The 19,478-nt window shown below is 40.4% G+C and overlaps 1 protein-coding gene across 1 annotated transcript in view; it reads right to left on the bottom strand.

Annotated features, from left to right (window-relative positions):
- The window catches only part of LOC133258880 (ankyrin repeat domain-containing protein 26-like), a 76,476-nt gene that overhangs the window by 55,021 nt on the left and 1,977 nt on the right, over nucleotides 1-19,478 (bottom strand). Inside the window, exons 2-6 of the mRNA XM_061435564.1 lie at nucleotides 16,313-16,427; nucleotides 15,886-16,059; nucleotides 6,514-6,620; nucleotides 4,616-4,753; nucleotides 1,500-1,567 (exon numbers count right to left, since the gene is read on the bottom strand). Coding sequence (XP_061291548.1) covers nucleotides 1,500-1,567; nucleotides 4,616-4,753; nucleotides 6,514-6,620; nucleotides 15,886-16,059; nucleotides 16,313-16,427 — 602 coding nt within the window. The remainder of the gene's footprint in view (nucleotides 1-1,499; nucleotides 1,568-4,615; nucleotides 4,754-6,513; nucleotides 6,621-15,885; nucleotides 16,060-16,312; nucleotides 16,428-19,478) is intronic.

Here is a 19,478-nt window from a genome sequence, read left to right as displayed (position 1 = left end):
GTCATCATGATCTGATGCTGGAGGGATGACTCACATGCAGTGACTCCACAGGGAGAGGAGCACTGCAAGCTTGAGCAAGGGGAGCAGGGGCAGTGATTTTTAAATGTTTTCACCCTGTGACATCACAACAATGCTTTGTACATAAAAGACACTTGAAATTTATCTGTTTAGTGAACAAATGAACAAATAAATAAGCATGTTTTCTTTGAAAATTTTCTTTAGAAAAATACAGAAATTAACCAGAGAAAACTCTATTCTGAGCGCATTGAAGACCAAGACACTGTCATCTCTGTATCTCCTCTGACTAGTGTAATAAACCAACCTACTGTTCTTTGATAGATGTTTTTGTTGTTCAGTCACCAAATTGTGTCTGACTCTTGTGACCCCATGGACTACAGCTCACCAGGCCCTTCTGTCCATGGGATTTCCCAGGCAAGAGTACTGGAGTGGGTTGCCATTTTCTTCTCCAGGGGATCTTCCCGACACAGGGATCAAGCCGTATCTCCTGCATTGGCAGGTGGATTCTTTACTACTGAGCCACCTGGGAAGCCCCCTTTGATTAGACAGAGATCTACTCAGTTACACTTATCCTTGGATACCCTGTACAATGTGCTAGATGCCACATCCAGTGGACCTAATGCTGTTTTTGTTAATGCAAAGTATTTTTGTGCTTTTATTAGAACCTGCAGAGTCCCAACTTGTTCTATTTGAATATCTATTATGATCATCTTTTAACTGATGGCAAGAGAACATCTTGTTCTTACAAAACTATACTCTCATGACAGTTGTCCAACACACAAAAGAAAATATCTGATCCTAATGAAGTCAACCTATCTCACTCTCTGGATCTGTAAGGAATGAAGTTGGTAATCTAGACCTGCTTGGTACAATAGGCAAAATAACTGGTTCTCAAGCAGGCATTGCTTTTCTGCCTTCTGTACAATAGGTAGGTATCTTTCAGAAATAATCTCTCACTACTATGCTGCACACTGCCTCAGCTTTGCAGTTATTGTTTATCATTTCTTATCCTATCAGGAAGGGATTATTCAAGTTCCCAGTTTTAATGATGGTAACTATTTTAGTGAGACTAATCACTACACAGTGACTACTAACTATTCATTCACTAAATGCAAACCATTTCTAAAAGTGAAAGTTCACTTTCATAAGATGTCCAATCTGCTGTACTGTGACTATAGATGAAATATACATCATACTCATTTAAAAATTTTTTTCTGATTTACACAAAGATCTAATATAGGACTTTAGGGGCCATATTAAAGAGATGGATTTCTTTTCAGACAATACTGTCTTTGATGTTAAATCACCTACAATTATCATCTTAAAGAATTCTGAATACTAGAGTATAAAGAAATTTAAAAAATAAAATACACATGCAATTTACACTAATTTTTTCATACTTCTTTCATTATTGAAACTTCCTCATTCCTACTTTATCTATGGTAGAATCACTGACAGTAATTCAGTATCAGATGACTTACCTGGGTTGCTATTTTCAGGAGAAGTTTTAGATCTCTTTTCTTTACATTCAGAAATCAGTTGGCGAAAGCTATGTATTAAAAAATGCAATAAATAATATTTTAACACTGATACAAAAAACAACTACCAAATTCTTAGATCATTTCAGACAATGTCAGAGATAATATCAAAATTTCAATTGTCACATACATTTCAAGTTTCTAAGTTCTATAAACTTTTATTTAGCATGTAGTAAAGGAGAAAGTAAAGGTCTATTTTCACCCTGCTTATTTAACTTATATGCAGAGTACATTATGAGGAACACTGGGCTGGATGAAGCACAAGCTGAGATCAAGATTGCCGGGAGAAATATCAATAACCTCAGATATGCAGATGACACCATCCTTATGGCAAAAAGTGAAGAACAATTAAAAAGCCTCTTGATGAAAGTGAAAGAAGAGAGTGAAAAAGTTGGCTTAAAGCTCAACATTCAGAAAACTAAGATCATGGCATCCGGTCCCATCACTTCATAGCAAATAGATGGGGAAACAGTGACTGACTTTGTTTTTTTGGACTCCAAAATCACTGCAGATGGTGATTGCAGCCAAGAAATTAAAAAACGCTTACTCTTTGGAAAGAAAGTTAGAGCAACTTAGCATATTAAAAAGCAGAGATATTACTTTTTCAACATAGGTCCGTCTAGTCAAGGTTATGGTTTTTCCAGTAGTCATGTATGGATGTGAGAGTTGGACTATAAAGAAAGCTGAGCGCCGAAGAATTGATGCTTCTCAACTGCGGTCTTGGAAAAGACTCTTGAGAGTCCCTTGGACTGCAAGGAGATCCAACCAGTCCATCCTAAAGGAAATCAGTCCTGGGTGTTCATTGGAAGGACTGATGTTGAAGCTGAAACTCCAATATTTTGGCCACCCGATGTGAAGAGCAGACTCATTTGAAAAGATCCTGATGCTGGAAAAGATTGAAGGCAGGAGGAGAAGGGGACAACAGAGGATGAGATGGTTGGATGGCATTACCGACTCAATGGACATGATTTTAGGTAAACTCTGGGAGTTGGTGACGGACAGGGAGGCCTGGCGTGCTGTGGTTCATGGGTCCCAAAGAGTCAAATATGACTGAGCAACTGAACTGAAATGAGAAAGAAAAGGAAGATGAAGTAGTCATGAACTCAGGGCAGTACAGCTCCAATAATTAACTAGATTTAGCTTGGCATAGGAAAAGTCTCTCAAGCTTGCAAATCCTAGTTCTATAACCAACTGTTCTTTGTTCCTGGAGGAGTTGTTTCTCTTCAGTTCAAAGTCTTCCTCTACACAACTGGGATATTACTACCTTATTTCACAAGAGGATTAATAAGATGTAATGAGATAATATACCCCCAAAATGCTTGCAGAAACAAAGAGTGGAATAATTTCATCTTCAATTTTATTGCTGTAACTACTTTGGAATTCCAAGTAAATCCCAATGTGTGCTTTTTCATACGTTTAACATTCAAGTGTTACATGAAACTGTTATTAATTCTGGTGATTAGCTGTTTTTTGTGGTTTGTAATTTAGGGAACCTCAGCTTTTATATAATGTGTACCTAAATTTATTTATAACATATGAATTCACTACATTAGAGAACATAATGATCCCCCATCATTGCAGCTAATTACACCAAGAGCAGAAAACAAATCACAGTCAAGACCCGGCCTGGACCACTACTCTTCCTTCTCTACCTGCTCAAACTCTGAACTAGCAGATCTTTCTGACAATGATGTTTAATCTCCATGTTCCTCTCCAATTCACTTGGAGGACATATCCCTACTCTTACAGTGGACACTGGCAAGCTCTAGACAGGGCTTACCTCTGTGAATTCCAACTATCTTAGTTGAGATTTAGGGATTTCTGCTGAATGGGTTCCTTATGGGGCAGATTCTGAAAACATTTAAGGTGGAGGCAGACAGAAATCTGTTGGAAGATTTTCATTATTACAGGAAACAGATCCCATGAGGGGCCAAGCATAATTAGGGAATCTCAGGCAAGCTGGCACCCACTACTCTGGGACGGATGACAGGGAACCTGTGACCTAAGAAAAGGTGCCCCCACAGGACAGAAAGCCACCTTGAGGTTCAAGTCTAGATACAAAGGAGAAAGGGAAGTGTGCTCAATCCCTGCAGGAGCACTTGACCCTCTCTGACAGCCTAAAATGGTCCCTACTGACATCTGCTAGCAGAAAAGATAAATAAGAGCCTCAAGGGCACCTCATCGTGAAGATCTAGGCCTACACATGGGCTCCACATAAGGTCTCTGAGTGAGGGGGAAAGCTAGGAGGCCCAGCTGCCCAAACTGGGTGCTGGAGCTTTGTTTGCAGCAGGACTGAGCAACAGCATACATATGAGAACAAAGGAGCTCTCACTCTGAAGTCGACCTGTACATCATCTTAAAGGCTGGGGAACCTGGACCCCGAGGGGTGGCCTGGGAGCAAAGGTCAATCGTGAGCCCACTGCAGGATGACTTTTTTTTTTTTGGTTTTAAAATGATTTTATTAAAGGTCTTTATAGAGCCAATCCAGACTCCAGATCCAGCTGCCAAGCAGCCCTGTCAAGACCAGCTGTAGCAGCAGTGCTGCAGCAGTAGAATCAATGCAAGCAACAGAATGGTGAGAAGGAACTGTTTTCTCCCCTCAAATGACTTGTGGAAGAGGACTGTCTCGTTGGTCTTAGGGAATCCTCCAGGTTCTTGGAAAATTCAAGTGGAATTGTATAGAGAGGCAAGCCCTCAAGGGAAAACAGGATTTGCTGCTGAACTAAATATTTCAAGACCCAAAGAACTAGTTAGAAATATCACAACTGTGACTCTGTTTGTACCCCATACCAGAGGTCACACTTAGAATGAAATAGCTAATGTCAAGGTTTCTAAGGATCAAGGTCTACATGTCCTGAGATAAAGCACCCTAAGCACACAGCCAAGAGTATCTAATTGGCCTTTGCTTGGCTTTCAGCTCTTGAGGGGGAACATCTCACCACCTTTCTCCAAACTGCCTGCACCAAACTGGAACTCTCACTGGTCACGTAGCAAGTAACAGTTAAAATTATTTTTGGCTGCAGTTTAGTGAGAACTGGCATTTTAATGTGAACACTTACATATTAAAACCACCAAAAACGGCATATTCTTCTGCAGTCCATCCAAAAACATCTTGAGAAAAGATGTCAGCACCTTGCTGAAGAAGAAGTCTGACGACATCTGGCAATTCATACTTGACAGCAAGCATGAGGGCTGTTCTAAAACAACAGGGAGATGACTTCAGCCTCAGGAAGCTGAGTTGACTTACTTACACAGTTAATTTGATATGCTTCACCAAGTGAACGCCTTGCCCTTCCGTGAAGGACTGACCATTTACAGGCTCAAGTGTTCATCAATGGCACCCCACTCCAGTACTCGTGCCTGGAAAATCCCATGGACGGAGGAGCCTGGTGGGCTGCAGTCCATGGGGTCACTAGGAGTCGGACACGACTGAGCGACTTCACTTTCACTTTTCACTTTCATGCATTGGAGAAGGAAATGGCAACCCACTCCAGTGTTCTTGCCTGGAGAATCCCAGGGACAGGGGAGCCTGGTGGGCTGCTGTCTCTGGGGTCGCACAGAGTTGGACACGACTGAAGCGACTTAGCAGCACCAGCGGCAGCTTCAGTGTTCATCTTTGCAAACTACCTCCAAGGCTAAAATGAAGGGACGGAAAAGAAGCCTCCTGTCCCACTGGGATGCCAGGCAGCAGCACTTACTATTTCAAAAGTCCCTGATGGGGACTTCCCTGGTGGGCCAGTGGATAAGACTCCAGGCTCCCCATGCAGGAGGCCTAGGTCAGGGAACTTGATCTCATATGCTGCAACTAAGAGTTCCCACAACTAGGACCCCATGCAACCAAATAAATAGATGTTTTTTAAAAAATAATAATAAAGTCCTTGATGGACAAGAAATGATCCTGAGGTCACTTATCTGAGGCAGGTAACTATTTAAGGGATAAATTCCCCATTTCCTCCTTAGTCTGATATATTCGGCTTCAACGTCAGCTAGAGGTTGGGTTAAGGAAAGGCTACTTGCAGGTTTAAATCAAAAATATTGATATTAATGGGAATAAAAATAGTCATGGTGGCAGTTAATGATGTGGACAAGCATGTGCTAGGCACTAAAAATGAAATACTATATATAAAATCTTTCTTACACACAGGCACCTTTGAAAGATGCATTACTATTTGCCTTGTGTATCAGGAAACTTATTTGCTGATGATAGCCCTAATCGATAGGAAACCTAGGAACTGAACCTAGCCTGAATCTAAAGCCCATCATTTTCGTCTGTATCATTCACCTCTGACTTGTCTCTGTTAAAGGAACTGTTTATCCAATCAAAGCTATCTTTCTTCCTTCTACCTGCATTAAAAATGAAAATATCAAAATGTACTAAAATGAAAACCTAATGAGCCCACAGGATCTGGTGACAATGAGTCATAATCACCTTTTTGTGGCTGTTGTTATTTAGTCGCTATGTTGTATCTGACTCTTTTGCAATCTAATAACATCAGCATTCTTCAAACAAAGTAATTTAAAACAAAGAGTTATCCATAAAACAAAACCAAGTCTTTTAGGTTTACTATGCATCTTATAAAAATACATACATACAAAGTAGAGGTTAAAGAATTCTTTTAAAAGAATTAAGAAACTCGATACTGTCATGAGGTGAACTAAAAAGCAGAATCCATATTTCATAAAGCTAATAAAACTAATTTGAAATCCCTCAGCTATTACCAGATCAACCAAACAAACAAAAAACAGGTTGCATATGACATCAGCCAATATTATAAAGGAATATGAATCCTGCTATACATTCCTGCTATATATTGTTCATGGTTCCCGGTCAGAATAACTGACTTTCTACCTAAGTGATGATGTGTTGATCACAAATGAATCCTCTTATACATTTAATCTTGATATTACCATCCTAGAACAGCACTAAGGGTTTTAAAAAGAAAAAGAACAACGGTACCTTTTCATCTTATCAACCGCATGTATATTTGCTTTTTTCTTTACTAAAAACTCCACCATTTGCCCTCTTCTTTCACATATCGCAAGTAACAGTGGTGTCAGGTCATCCTGTAAAACAGGGAAAACCATTTCTAATGTACACAGTTAACCTATTTCTAAACTGAAATTAAAACCGTGCAATAGATTCTCTGAACTTAAAAATAAAAGTCAGAAAGTAAATGAAAGAGAGCCCCCTCCTCCTCATCACCCTGTGCACCTTCTTTCTCTTTAATCTGCTCCTCCTCTGGGCCTTCCCTGGTGGTCCAGTGGCTAAGTGTCAAGCTCCCAATGCAGGGGGTGTGGGTATCATTTAGCTACTGGATCAACTGCATATTTTAGGAACAATGCTGAGGCAGAAATATATAATACTATCTGTAGCATGCATAACCTATCCAAGGATGACCATGAGTAAACTCAAAAGGTTTACAGACATTCCAGTGGGAATATTATTCTCTACATGAACATGCAAAGAAAGAAACTTTTTCTTTTTTTCAAAAAATCAACTGTGGGAACCCTGTTTCACTGCTTTCTCAGACATGTCTCCTGGAATTTAATCTTACTCATTCTTTCTTCCTTGCTTGCTCTTTCCACCGCCCTTCCTTAAGTTAGACATTCTGGCTGAGAGAGGTCAGCATTCACTAGATGTTAACTGCATGCAGAATGAGCGCCCTCCCCACCTTATCTTCAAAGACCCTTCTTAATGACTCTCATGTGATTACCTCCAGACCACCAGGAAGAAGCTTCCAAAATCCTAGAGTTCTGGTGTCTGTCTTGCTTTACTGCAACATAAAATTACCAATAAATACATGCTCAACATTTTCTCGGGGAGTTGCTCTTCCACCAGCTCTCCCTGTGCTGTCTCTTATAATCTTGTGTGTTTGTGAGAGTTATTCAGTGCGAAACTGCCACAACCAACTTAAAAATTCTAATTTGAAAAATTCAATCCCATTCTTAAGAGATTTTTTAAAAATATGAAATCAATTATAGATTAATTAGACTGTCTTTAAAAACCTTCAAATATTTATCAAAATAAACTATCAATCAAAAATTGGAAACTGAAATGCTTATGGACAGAAAGCTGATGACCTGAATAAGTGAAAAAGCCAGGTGAGACTGGTAACCCCGAAAACACGTATCCCATACAGAAGGGGTGGCCTCTGCACACAGACCAAACAGTAGGATGGGCTCAAGGGAGTCCAGATTTGGTCCTTGGAGAAGCCTGAACTTCTGCATGAGCCTCCTAAATTTGAAATGTTGACTCAGTGTGTGGAGGTAACTAAACATATCCAAGGGCCATGTTTGGTTTATGGCCCACTTTTGGTTTTATGTTTGCTGTTTCTAAACAGGTGGGTATAAAGCAAATATTTGTATGTGAAACCTTTCCTTTCTTTAGTATCATATGTTTCACAAAAAAAGTGGGTCCCCATATGTAATAAATATGGCTATTAAGACTCATAATTCAAGTAAACATAAATTACTTTAAAAAGACTCATAATTCACAGTCAAGAATGTTTCCACTGCCTGTTGAAACTACAATCTATCTCTAGAATTTCTAGACTGTTAATCAAATGGATAATGAGTTTCCAAGCCTGCTGAAAATAAATGTTTAAAACAATTCCCCTCTGTACTGTTACTAACTTCACGGGTTTTAGAGCTCTCATCTGCTTATGCCAGGGATCAGCAATTCTAACAGACACACTGCAAGAGTCTGTCCTGCAGATGATACCAAAAAAGGCTCAGGAGTTACTATTACTGCAATCAGGAAAACCCTGTTGGTAACAAACATCTGTTGACCTAATGACCTGGATGCTAAGTGAAGGTGCAAACTCCTTAAAGGGTCAGACTCTACAGACGAAGTGACTTCGCCATGAGCAAATCGCTAAAGACTCTCGGAGGGTCACCAAATGATGAGTGGTTGGAAGGAAAAGGAGTTGTCGTTCAAGCCCATAGATATCGCCAAAGATACTCCTTTTAATGTCTCAAACGTGGGGCAGAGAAAAAGTCAGGCTAATAGTGTTGGAAAGGAGGGAGCTGATGGAAGCAGCTAGCATTGATCAAACTCCAGCCCTTCTAGAGACTACTTTCTTTTGTGAAGGGGGCATTTAGAAATTACATGTATTCATTCCATAGTTATTCATCAAGGACTGGATCAGAATCTCAAGGGAATAATTCTAAATACACATGTCCAAGTGTTCCTCAATTTACTCAGTCAAAATCTACAGCGAACAGCCTAGACTTATACATTTTTAAAAGAAGTTTTCCCAAATAATTGTGGTTCACCAGCAGAATATAGCTGAGAATTAGTGCAGCAACCACTCCAGTCTCATCTCTTACTCACGCGGCCAATTCCTTCTCTTATGTGAATGTTTGAATAAAAAAGAAAAGTGTAAGAGGCAAGAGTCATCAAAACTGCAATTTTTAAAATTTTCCTGGGTAAACAGTGGTAGAACAGGGACTAGTTAACCCAAAAGGAAACCTGATCTCATTATTTATAAACCCCTTACTTCCTTCCCATCAAGACATTCTAGATGGGAGAGCAGAGTCTAGACTCTTATCTAAGTGGATGGTTCTGCCAGAATAGGATAATATCAGGTAGTTATTTGTTCTTCTCTCTTAATTCCCACTTCATCACCACCTGTTCACTGTCAGTGTTTTGCTCAGAGTCTTCTTTAAACTGGCACCTAGGCAAGTTTACAATTCACTCACACTCTTTTTCAAAATAACAACTATTATCCCTGAAAACTGAAAAGCATATAAGAAATCTATAAACTGAAGGGAATGAAAAGCACAAACCAAAATCTCGGGACTTCCGTGGTGGTCCCGGGGCTGGGTCTCAGTGCTCCCGGTAAAGGCCTGGGTTCGACCCCTGGTCAGGAAACTAGATCCTACATGCTGAAACTAAGCCCAGCTCAGCCAAATAAATAAATATTAAAATAAATGAGAGGGAAGGCGCCAAGATGGCGGAGGAGTAGGACGGGGAAAACACTTTCTCCCCCACAAATTCATCAAAAGAGCATTTAAACGTCGAGTAAATTCCACAAAACAACTTCTGAAGGCCGGCAGAGGACATCAGGCACCCAGAAAAGCAACCCAACTCCTCGAAAGGAGGTAGGAAAAATTATTAAAGACAATAAAAGAGACAAAAGAGGGAGGGACGGAGTTCCGTCCGGGAAGGGAGTCTTAAAAAGAGAAGTTTCCAAACACCAGGAAACCTTCTCACTGCCGAATCCGTGCCGAGCTTTGGAAGCACAGAGGACAACATAACAGGGAGAAAAAATAAATAAACAATTAAAACTCGCAGATTGCGAGCCCTACGGTAACTCCTCCAGCGGAGAAGCAGCGCAGACGCCTGCATCCGCCATTAGCAAGCGGGGGCTGGGCAGGGAGGCGCGGCGCGGGCTGCATCGCTCAGAGTAAGAATCTGGCCTGAATACCCTGAGCACTATCTGAGCGAAATAATTTGGGCTAGCAAACCAGACTGTGGGATATCTACCACGCGAAAAGCCATCCCTAACCTAAGACACCGCCAACCCGCGCACGGAACAAAGGACTAAACAGAGGTAGCCGGCTGCAAACCTTCCCCCTCCGGTGACAGGCAGCCAGAGCCGGAAGGGGGCAATCACAGCCCCAGAGAGACATTATCTATAAAACTGGCTTCTTTGCTAACTAAAACTTATTGGGGGTCTGGACGGTCAACATCTGCCTGAGAAGGTGCGCCGGTTTTACACCCAGATAACCAAGTTGCGGGGAGGCGATAAGTCGCAGCATTGGCGCTCGCCGAACACCTCATCACCTGAGCTGCTCGGACCTGGGAAGAGCACAAAACGCAGCCCCAACTGAGTCTGCGCCTCTGAGGACTACCTGAGTGCCTGAACCTGAGCGGCTTGGACCTGGGAGGTGCATGCAACCCAGGGCCAGCCTCGGATTGCTCCCGGCGGAACAACCTAGAGCCTGAGCAGTGTGGGCAGGGAGGCTACACACGCCGTGAGCGGGGGCAGACCCAGTGTGGCTGAGGCACTGCGAGCGCACGCCAGTGTCATTTGTTTGCAGCATCCCTCCCTCCCTCCCCATAGCGCGACTGAACAAAGAGAAGAAATACAGCTCCACCCACCAGAACACCGACACAAGCTTCCCTAACCAGGAAACCTTGACAAGCCACCTCTACATACCCACACACAGCGAGGAAACGCCACAATAAAGAGAACTCCACAAACTGCCAGAATACAGAAAGGACACCCCAAACTCAGCAATTTAAACAAGATGAAGAGACAGAGGAATACCCAGCAGATAAAGGAACAGAATAAATGCCCACCAAACCAAACAAAAGAGGAAGAGATAGGGAATCTACCTGATAAAGAATTCCAAATAATGATAGTGAAATTGATCCAAAATCTTGAAATTAAAATGGAATCACAGATAAATAGCCTGGAGACAAGGATTGAGAAGATGCAAGAAAGGTTTAACAAGGACCTAGAAGAAATAAAAAAGAGTCAATATATAATGAATAATGCAATAAATGAAATTAAAAACACTCTGGAGGCAACAAACAGTAGAATAACAGAGGCAGAAGATAGGATTAGTGAATTAGAAGATAGAATGGTAGAAATAAATGAATCAGAGAGGATTAAAGAAAAACGAATTAAAAGAAATGAGGACAATCTCAGAGACCTCCAGGACAATATTAAACGCTACAACATTCGAATCATAGGGGTTCCAGAAGAAGAAGACAAAAAGAAAGACCATGAGAAAATACTTGAGGAGATAATAGTGGAAAACTTCCCTAAAATGGGGAAGGAAATAATCACCCAAGTCCAAGAAACCCAGAGAGTCCCAAACAGGATAAACCCAAGGAGAAACACCCCAAGACACATATTAATCAAATTAACAAAGATCAAACACAAAGAACAAATATTAAAAGCAGCAAGGGAAAAACAACAAATAACACACAAGGGAATTCCCATACGGATAACAGCTGATCTTTCAATAGAAACTCTTCAAGCCAGGAGGGAATGGCAAGACATACTTAAAACGATGAAAGAAAATAACCTACAGCCCAGATTATTGTACCCAGCAAGGATCTCATTCAAGTATGAAGGAGAAATCAAAAGCTTTTCAGACAAGCAAAAGCTGAGAGAATTCTGCACCACCAAACCAGCTCTCCAACAAATACTAAAGGATATTCTCTAGACAGGAAACACAAAAATGGTGTATAAACTCGAACCCAAAACAATAAAGTAAATGGCAACGGGATCATACTTATTAGTAATTACCTTAAACGTAAATGGGTTGAATGCCCCAACCAAAAGACAAAGACTGGCTGAATGGATACAAAAACAAGACCCCTACATATGTTGTCTACAAGAGACCCACCTCAAAACAGGGGACACATACAGACTGAAAGTGAAGGGCTGGAAAAAAATTTTCCATGCAAATTGGGACCAAAAGAAAGCAGGAGTCACAATACTCGTATCAGATAAATTAGACTTTAAAACAAAGGCTGTGAAAAGAGACAAAGAAGGTCACTACATAATGATCAAAGGATCAATCCAAGAAGAAGATATAACAATTATAAATATATATCCACCCAACATGGGAGCACCGCAGTATGTAAGACAAATCCTAACAAGTATGAAAGGAGAAATTAACAATAACACAATAATGGTGGGAGACTTTAATACCCCACTCACACTTATGGATAGATCAACTAAACAGAAAATTAACAAGGGGAAAAAAAAAAAAAAAACATGTATCTATAAAGTTCACTAAAGCAAAGCACAGTAAAATGAGGTATGGCAATAAAAGGCGTTAAATTTATCAAATACAAAAAAAAAAAAAAAGAAACTCTCCAAGCCAGGAGGGAATGGCAAGACATACTTAAAGCGATGAAAGAAAATAACCTACAGCCCAGATTATTGTACCCAGCAAGGATCTCATTCAAATATGAAGGAGAAATCAAAAGCTTTACAGACAAGCAAAAGCTGAGAGAATTCAGCACCACCAAACCAGCTCTCCAACAAATACTAAAGGATATTCTCTAGACAGGAAACACAAAAACGGTGTATAAATTCGAACCCAAACAATAAAGTAAATGGCAATGGGATCATACGTATCAATAATTACCTTAAACATAAATGGGTTGAATGCCCCAACCCAAAGACAAAGACTGGCTGAATGGATACAAAAACAAGACCCCTACATATGCTGTCTACAAGAGACCCACCTCAAAACAGGGGACACATACAGACTGAAAGTGAAGGGCTGGAAAAAGATTTTCCATGCAAACAGGGACCAAAAGAAAGCAGGAGTAGCAATACTCACATCAGACAAAATAGACTTTAAAACAAAGGCTGTGAAAAGAGACAAAGAAGGTCACTACATAACGATCAAAGGATCAATCCAAGAAGAAGACATAACAATTATAAATATTATAAATTTATAAAATTTTAAATTTATAAATAAATTATAAATTTATTTATTTATTTATAAATTTATAAATTATAAATAAATTATAATTAATAAAATATATAAATATTTATATATATAAATAAAATATAAATATAAATATAATATATATTAATATTAATTAATAAATATTAATAAAATATAAATATAAATAAATATAAATAAAAAATATATAAATATTATATAGAAAATAAAATATAATAAAAAATAAATTATAAATAAATTACAAATAAATAAATTTATTTGTTTATAAATTTATAAAAAAATTATAAATATAAATGGGTGCATACCCAACACGGGAGCACCACAATATGTAAGGCAAATGCTAACAAGTATGAAAGGAGAAATGAACAATAACACAATAACAGTGGGAGACTTTAATACCCCACTCATACCTATGGATAGATCAACTAAACAGAAAATTAACAAGGAAACACAAACTTTAAACAATACAATAGACCAATTAGACCTAATTGATATCTATAGGACATTTCATCCCAAAACAATGAATTTCACCTAAAAAAAAAAAAAAAAGAAAGAAAGAACACTCATTAAAATCAGTCTATAGGGAACACTAGGATCCAAGTTGTGAGGTAATCTATGGATCCACAGATTAGATTAAAAGTGTCAACCTCTGAAATGGATACAAACTAACACTAGACTGATTTGTGGAAATGTAGAAAGTAACTTGAAAATGTTTCAGTACAAACTACAAAGAAACAGGTTCCCCAAATAATTTCAATTTATTAGGATGTAAACAAGATTTTTAAAAGGTAGCTGTAAAAAAGTCTCCCTTCTGCGTACATGTTTTTTTTCCCCTATTGATACGTCTTGATCTAACTCTATTACTGTTATAGAGTAATTTGATTCTATTTAGTGTAGGCTGAAATTGTGGGGTTTGCAATAGGTATGGGACTCTCCCCTCCTCCTTCCCCAGACCTTTGAAGTGAGTCCAGGGAGAAAGAAGAAGAAGGAAGGCAGATTGTCTTCAAAAAAATAAAAATAAAAATAAATAAATAAATAAATGAATCCTCTTCTTGGCATTTCCCAACTGCCAAAATTCCAGCTTGACTTGCAACTTTTCACTTGCTTGCTCCTTTTCCTTTCCTTTTACCCTCTTAAGACTTGGGCAATGAGAAACTGTGTTTATATAAACCATTTTTCATAAAATGGGAATTTGTGAACAGCAGCAAGATTTCTATTATGTTGTAAAATGCTTTCGTTATGTTTGAATTTTAAGACAAAGTCTACTGAGGCAAATTTTGCTTCACTGTGTTATTTTAGACTGATTTAAAAAAAAAAAAAAAAAACCTTAAGTGGGGGAAAATATTTAGAAAATGTTTTACCTTTAACAAGTGCAGTGTTATCACCAATACCAGCCATAAACACATAAAGGAATGCTTTACTCTCTAATGCTTGAGAAATATCATGATTAAAGTGAAATCTTAGACAGTTTGGTTTCTTCAAAATACTTTCACTCAGGGAAGGCTGGAGCTTCCAAACACGGAAAACTGAGCCCACCTGTGAGAGTGGAGGGAGTTCCTGGCGGTGCTGAAGAGGCCGGACTTCACATGCTTCCTGAAGAAAGAGCAGGAGGGGCAGCTCCCCAGGCACAGCTGCCACCCCGCCGAGCAACTCCCGGGGGCTGAGCGTGGAAGACCCCGAGGGGTACCTGGTGAACCAAGTGGTCACCAGCACAAGAGAACGCCCTTGCTGGGTGTCAAACATGACCTGACCCGCCTGGCTGGATCTCAGAACCCGGGGTCCTGGAGGGCTCAGCGCTCCAGGTCTGCTGCCTCCCGGGCCCACTTGCACTCACCCAGCTCCCCCTGCTGGGCACTGGGTCTCCTTCCTCCTCTGCCCACCCCCAGCAGCCCACATTCCTGAGCCCCTGTAAACAGCCAGTGCCCATATCACTTCACTCCCCTCAGGCCTTCACTTCCTGTGGGCTCAGAGCCCACCACCCACTCCCACGCATGTTCTAATGGGAAAGCCTTCCTTCTAGGGTAGAAGGGTGGCTGGCAGACAGAGCTCTGCCCTCTCTGGGGGCACCGACTTTTTTCACCCCCGCCCCCTGACTCGGGTTTGGAATTGTTTTTCCATGTTACAGGGCCTCATGGACACTATTCAAGTCAGGGAATGTTTAACAGGAGGATTCCTACGTGCTGTTTCTCACAAGTCCTTTGTTTCTTTTTAAGCGGAACAGCACGCTGCTCCCAGGAACTGGGGTCATTGTGTGAGACAGGCTTGAATCTCCTTTAGTAAACATCTCTTTACGACAAAACTGGTTAGTCTCGATCCCCTTTCTTGAGATACGGATTGTCTCCTGAGCTTGTGACCATCATCATCCCTCGTTCCCTTGGTAACGGCTACTGTACCTTTGGTTTTCTGATCTTTATCATTGACGAAAGAAACTTCTTGTACTACAGCCTATATATACTCACAGAAAAATCATTAAAGCACCTTTGCTCCATCAGAGCTTGGGTCCCCGTGTCTGTCTTTCTCTCTCTCTCTCTCCCCGGCTGATTCCTTGGAGCGCAGAGACCCGTCTTGCTCACTCTCCTGCCCGGGCTTCTAAGACTCTCGAGAAGGCGCCCTGTGCCTTCAACCCCCTCGAGAGGGCGCCCGGTGCCTTCGTGAGAGACGCAAGTCCTGTCTCAAGGACTTTATTGGTTTTCTACGTAAACCAGGGAGTATTGGCCTCTTTCTTTCTCTCACTTTCTTATCGTCGCCTCCAGACGGCCAGGTTCCGGTCCATTAAAGGACCTCAACAATTCGGTTTACCTATTTACATACTGTTGTAAATAAAACACTTGTAGATTAAAAAAAATGCTTCACAAACATTTGGTAAATAAAGGTAGGTGACTGATACCTTGTTCCTGGCTTCTATATCGGCGTCATAGGAAAGCAGCTTTGCTGCGAGTGATAAATTCTGGGAAAAGACAGCGTAGTGGACAGCGGTGTTGCCACAGACGTCCATGACATTTGGGTCAGCACCATGCTCCAGCAGAAGAGTCGCACACTCCTCCTCTTGGCATTCTACGGCCTGTTAGTGTTGTGCCAAGAAACAGAGTGTAAATTCTAGGAATTCATGTATACCTGTGGCGGATTCATTTGATATTTGGCAAAACTAATACAATTATGTAAAGTTTAAAAATAAAATAAAATTAGAAAAAAAAAAAAAACAAAGTAAACAGGCCACAAGCTTCACCAGTTTGCTATATTTCAATGAGATAAATTCACTTTTAGTCTCAGGAAATCACACCCATCTCATGTGGACACGGTTCGCTGCTCCATACCTTCATCAGCGCTGTCCTCTTTTCATTGTCACAGAGGTTAAGCAGGCATTTTCTCTCCAGGAGGAGAGTGACCACCGCTGAATGGCCATTGGCACAGGCCAAGTGGAGCGCAGTCCTATGAAAGCAAGAGCAATTTTTAGGAAACCCTAGTGTTACTGTTTCAAAGCAAACAATCGTTCCTGTGATTGAAAACATCATGCTATTCCTATCACTCTAAAACAAATGTTTCGTTTTCTTCTGGAGAAACAACAGTCTATATTCGCTTTAGCTCTTCTTACCACAGTAATGAAAGAACCATCTACTTGAGTAGAAGGAGCCTGACCTAGAGATTCAGCTCAACTTGGGTTTGTATTTGACTTTCACTCTGTCACTCATTAGCCGTTGCTCAGCCTCTCTGTGCCTCAATTTCCTCATCAACAGAATGGAGAGGGAGTAGTAGTTATCTCACAGGGCAGCACTGTGATGCTTACATGAGAGCCATGCAAAGGGTGCAGAACCATTTCTGGCAGATAACAGCTCAGTAACTGTTAGGTCATATTATCATATTTATTGCTAGTACTACTAGTTTACAAGGACAACATCTCAATAAAGTCAAAGGATATGACACCTCCTTTGCAGATATATTTTGAGTATTAGAGACAACATTGTACTTCGGTGATTCTAATATGCTCATTTTCTCACATTTTAACGTCTCTGACATTGGAATATAATTTATAATTCACAGACTTTACAAATTGTAGAATTTTTGTTTGTCCATTTCTCTTTTTTCCTGTTGGTCTAATTCCCATGAGGTGTTTTCATCTAAGTCTGCTTTAGAGATGATGTATAATATATATTATTATATAACACAGGTGTACGACACAGTGATCCACAATTGTTAAAGGTTATACTGCATTTAAAGTGACTATAAAATATTAGCTATATTCCCCATGTTGTACAATAAATCTTTGTAGCTTGCAGGATTTTAGTTCCCTCACCACAGATCGAACCCTGAGCCCAGAGCAGTGAGTCTTAACCACTAGACTTCCAGGAAATTCCCAAGATTCCCTTGACTTCTGAAAAGGCTGAAAGTTGTCACAGGATACCAATCCTCACAAAAAATGCTAAAACAAATTGAAAGTGCCAAATTATTTTTATCTGTGCCACATCCCTATGGAATATGGAATGAAGCAGGGCAAAGACTAATAGAGTTTTGCCAAGAGAACGCACTGGTCATAGCAAACACCTTCTTCCAACAACACAAGAGAAGACTCTACAAATGGACGTCACCAGATGGTCAACACCGGAATCAGATTGATTATATTCTTTGCAGCCAAAGATGGAGCAGCTCTATACAGTCACCAAAAACAAGACTGGGAGCTGACTGTGGCTCAGATCATGAACTCCTTATTGCCAAATTCAGATTTAAATTGAAGAAAGTAGGGAAAACCACTAGACCATTTAGGTCTGACCTAAATCAAATCCCTTATGATTATACAGTGGAAGTGAGAAATAGATTTAAGGGACTAGATCTGATAGATAGAGTGCCTGATGAACTATGGACTGAGGTTCGTGACATTGTACAGGAGTCAGGGATCAAGACCATCCCCATGGAAAAGAACTGCAAAAAAGCAAAATGGCTGTCTGAGGAGGCCTTAGAAATAGCTGTGAAAAGAAGAGAAATGAAAAGCAAAGGAGAAAAGGAAAGATATAAGCATCTGAAAGCAGAGTTCCAAAAAATAGCAAGGAGAGATAAGAAAGCCTTCCTCAGGGATCAATGCAAAGAAATAGAGGCAAACAACAGAATGGGAAAGACTAGAGATCTCTTCAAGAAAATTAGAGATACCAAGGGAACATTTCCTGCAAAGATGGGCTCGATAAAGGACAGAAATGGTATGGACCTAACAGAAGCAGAAGATATTAAGAACAGGTGGCAAGAATATACAGAAGAACTGTGCAAAAAAAGATCTTCATGACCAAGATAATCACGATTGTGGGATCACTCACCTAGAGCCAGATATCCTGGAATGTGAAGTCAAGTGGGCCTTAGAAAGGATCACTACGAACAAAGCTAGTGGAAGTGATGGAATTCCACTTGAGCTATTTCAAATCCTGGAAGATGATGCTGTGAAAGTGCTGCACTCAATATGCCAGCGAATTTGGAAAACTCAGCAGTGGCCACAGGACTGGAAAAGGTCAGTTTTCATTTCAACCCCAAAGAAAGGCAATGCCAAAGAATGCTCAAACTCCCACACAATTGCACTCATCTCACACGCTAGTAAAGCAATGCTCAAAATTCTCCACACTAGGCTTCAGCAATATGTCAACCATGAACTTCCAGATGTTCAAGCTGGTTTTAGAAAAGGCAAAGGAACCAGAGATCAAATTGCCAACATCCGCTGGATCATCGAACAATCAAGAGAGTTCCAGAAAAACATCTACTTCTGCTTTGTTGATTATACCAAAGCCTTTGATTGTGTGGATCACAATAAACTGAGAAAAATTCTGAAAGAAATGGGAATACCAGACCACCTGACCTGCCTCTTGAGAAACCTATATGCAGGTCAGGAAGCAACAGTTAGAACTGGACATGGAACAACTGACTGGTTCCAAATAGGAAAAAGAGTATGTCAAGGCTGTATATTGTCACCCTGCTTATTTAACTTATAGGCAGAGTACATCATGAGAAACGCTGACTGGAAGAAGCACAAGCTGGAATCAAGATTGCTGGGAGAAATATCAATAACCTCAGATATGCAGATGACACCACCCTTATGGGAGAGAGTGAAGAGGAACTAAAGAGCCTCTTGATGAAAGTGAAAGAGGAGAGTAAAAAAGTTGACTTAAAGCTCAACATTCAGAAAACTAAGATCATGGCATCTGGTCCCATTACTTCATGGCAAATAGATGGGGAAACAGTGGAAACAGTGTCAGACTTTATTTTGGGGGGCTCCAAAATCACTGCAGATGGTGATTGCAGCCATGAAATTAAAAGACGCTTACTCCTTGGAAGAAAAGTTATAACCAACCTAGATAGCATACTGAAAAGCAGAGACATTACTTTGCCAACAAAGGTCCGTCTAGTCAAGGCTATGGACTTGCCTGTGGTCATGTATGGATGTGAGAGTTGGACTGTGAAGAAAGCTGAGTGCTGAAGAATTCATGCTTTTGAACGGTGGTGTTGGAG

Source organism: Bos javanicus, chromosome 13 (genome assembly GCF_032452875.1).
Source record: "Bos javanicus breed banteng chromosome 13, ARS-OSU_banteng_1.0, whole genome shotgun sequence".
Taxonomy (NCBI): Eukaryota; Metazoa; Chordata; class Mammalia; order Artiodactyla; family Bovidae; genus Bos; species Bos javanicus.
The sequence above is the reverse complement of the archived record's forward strand: the minus strand, read 5'-3'. Positions and strand labels throughout refer to the sequence as shown.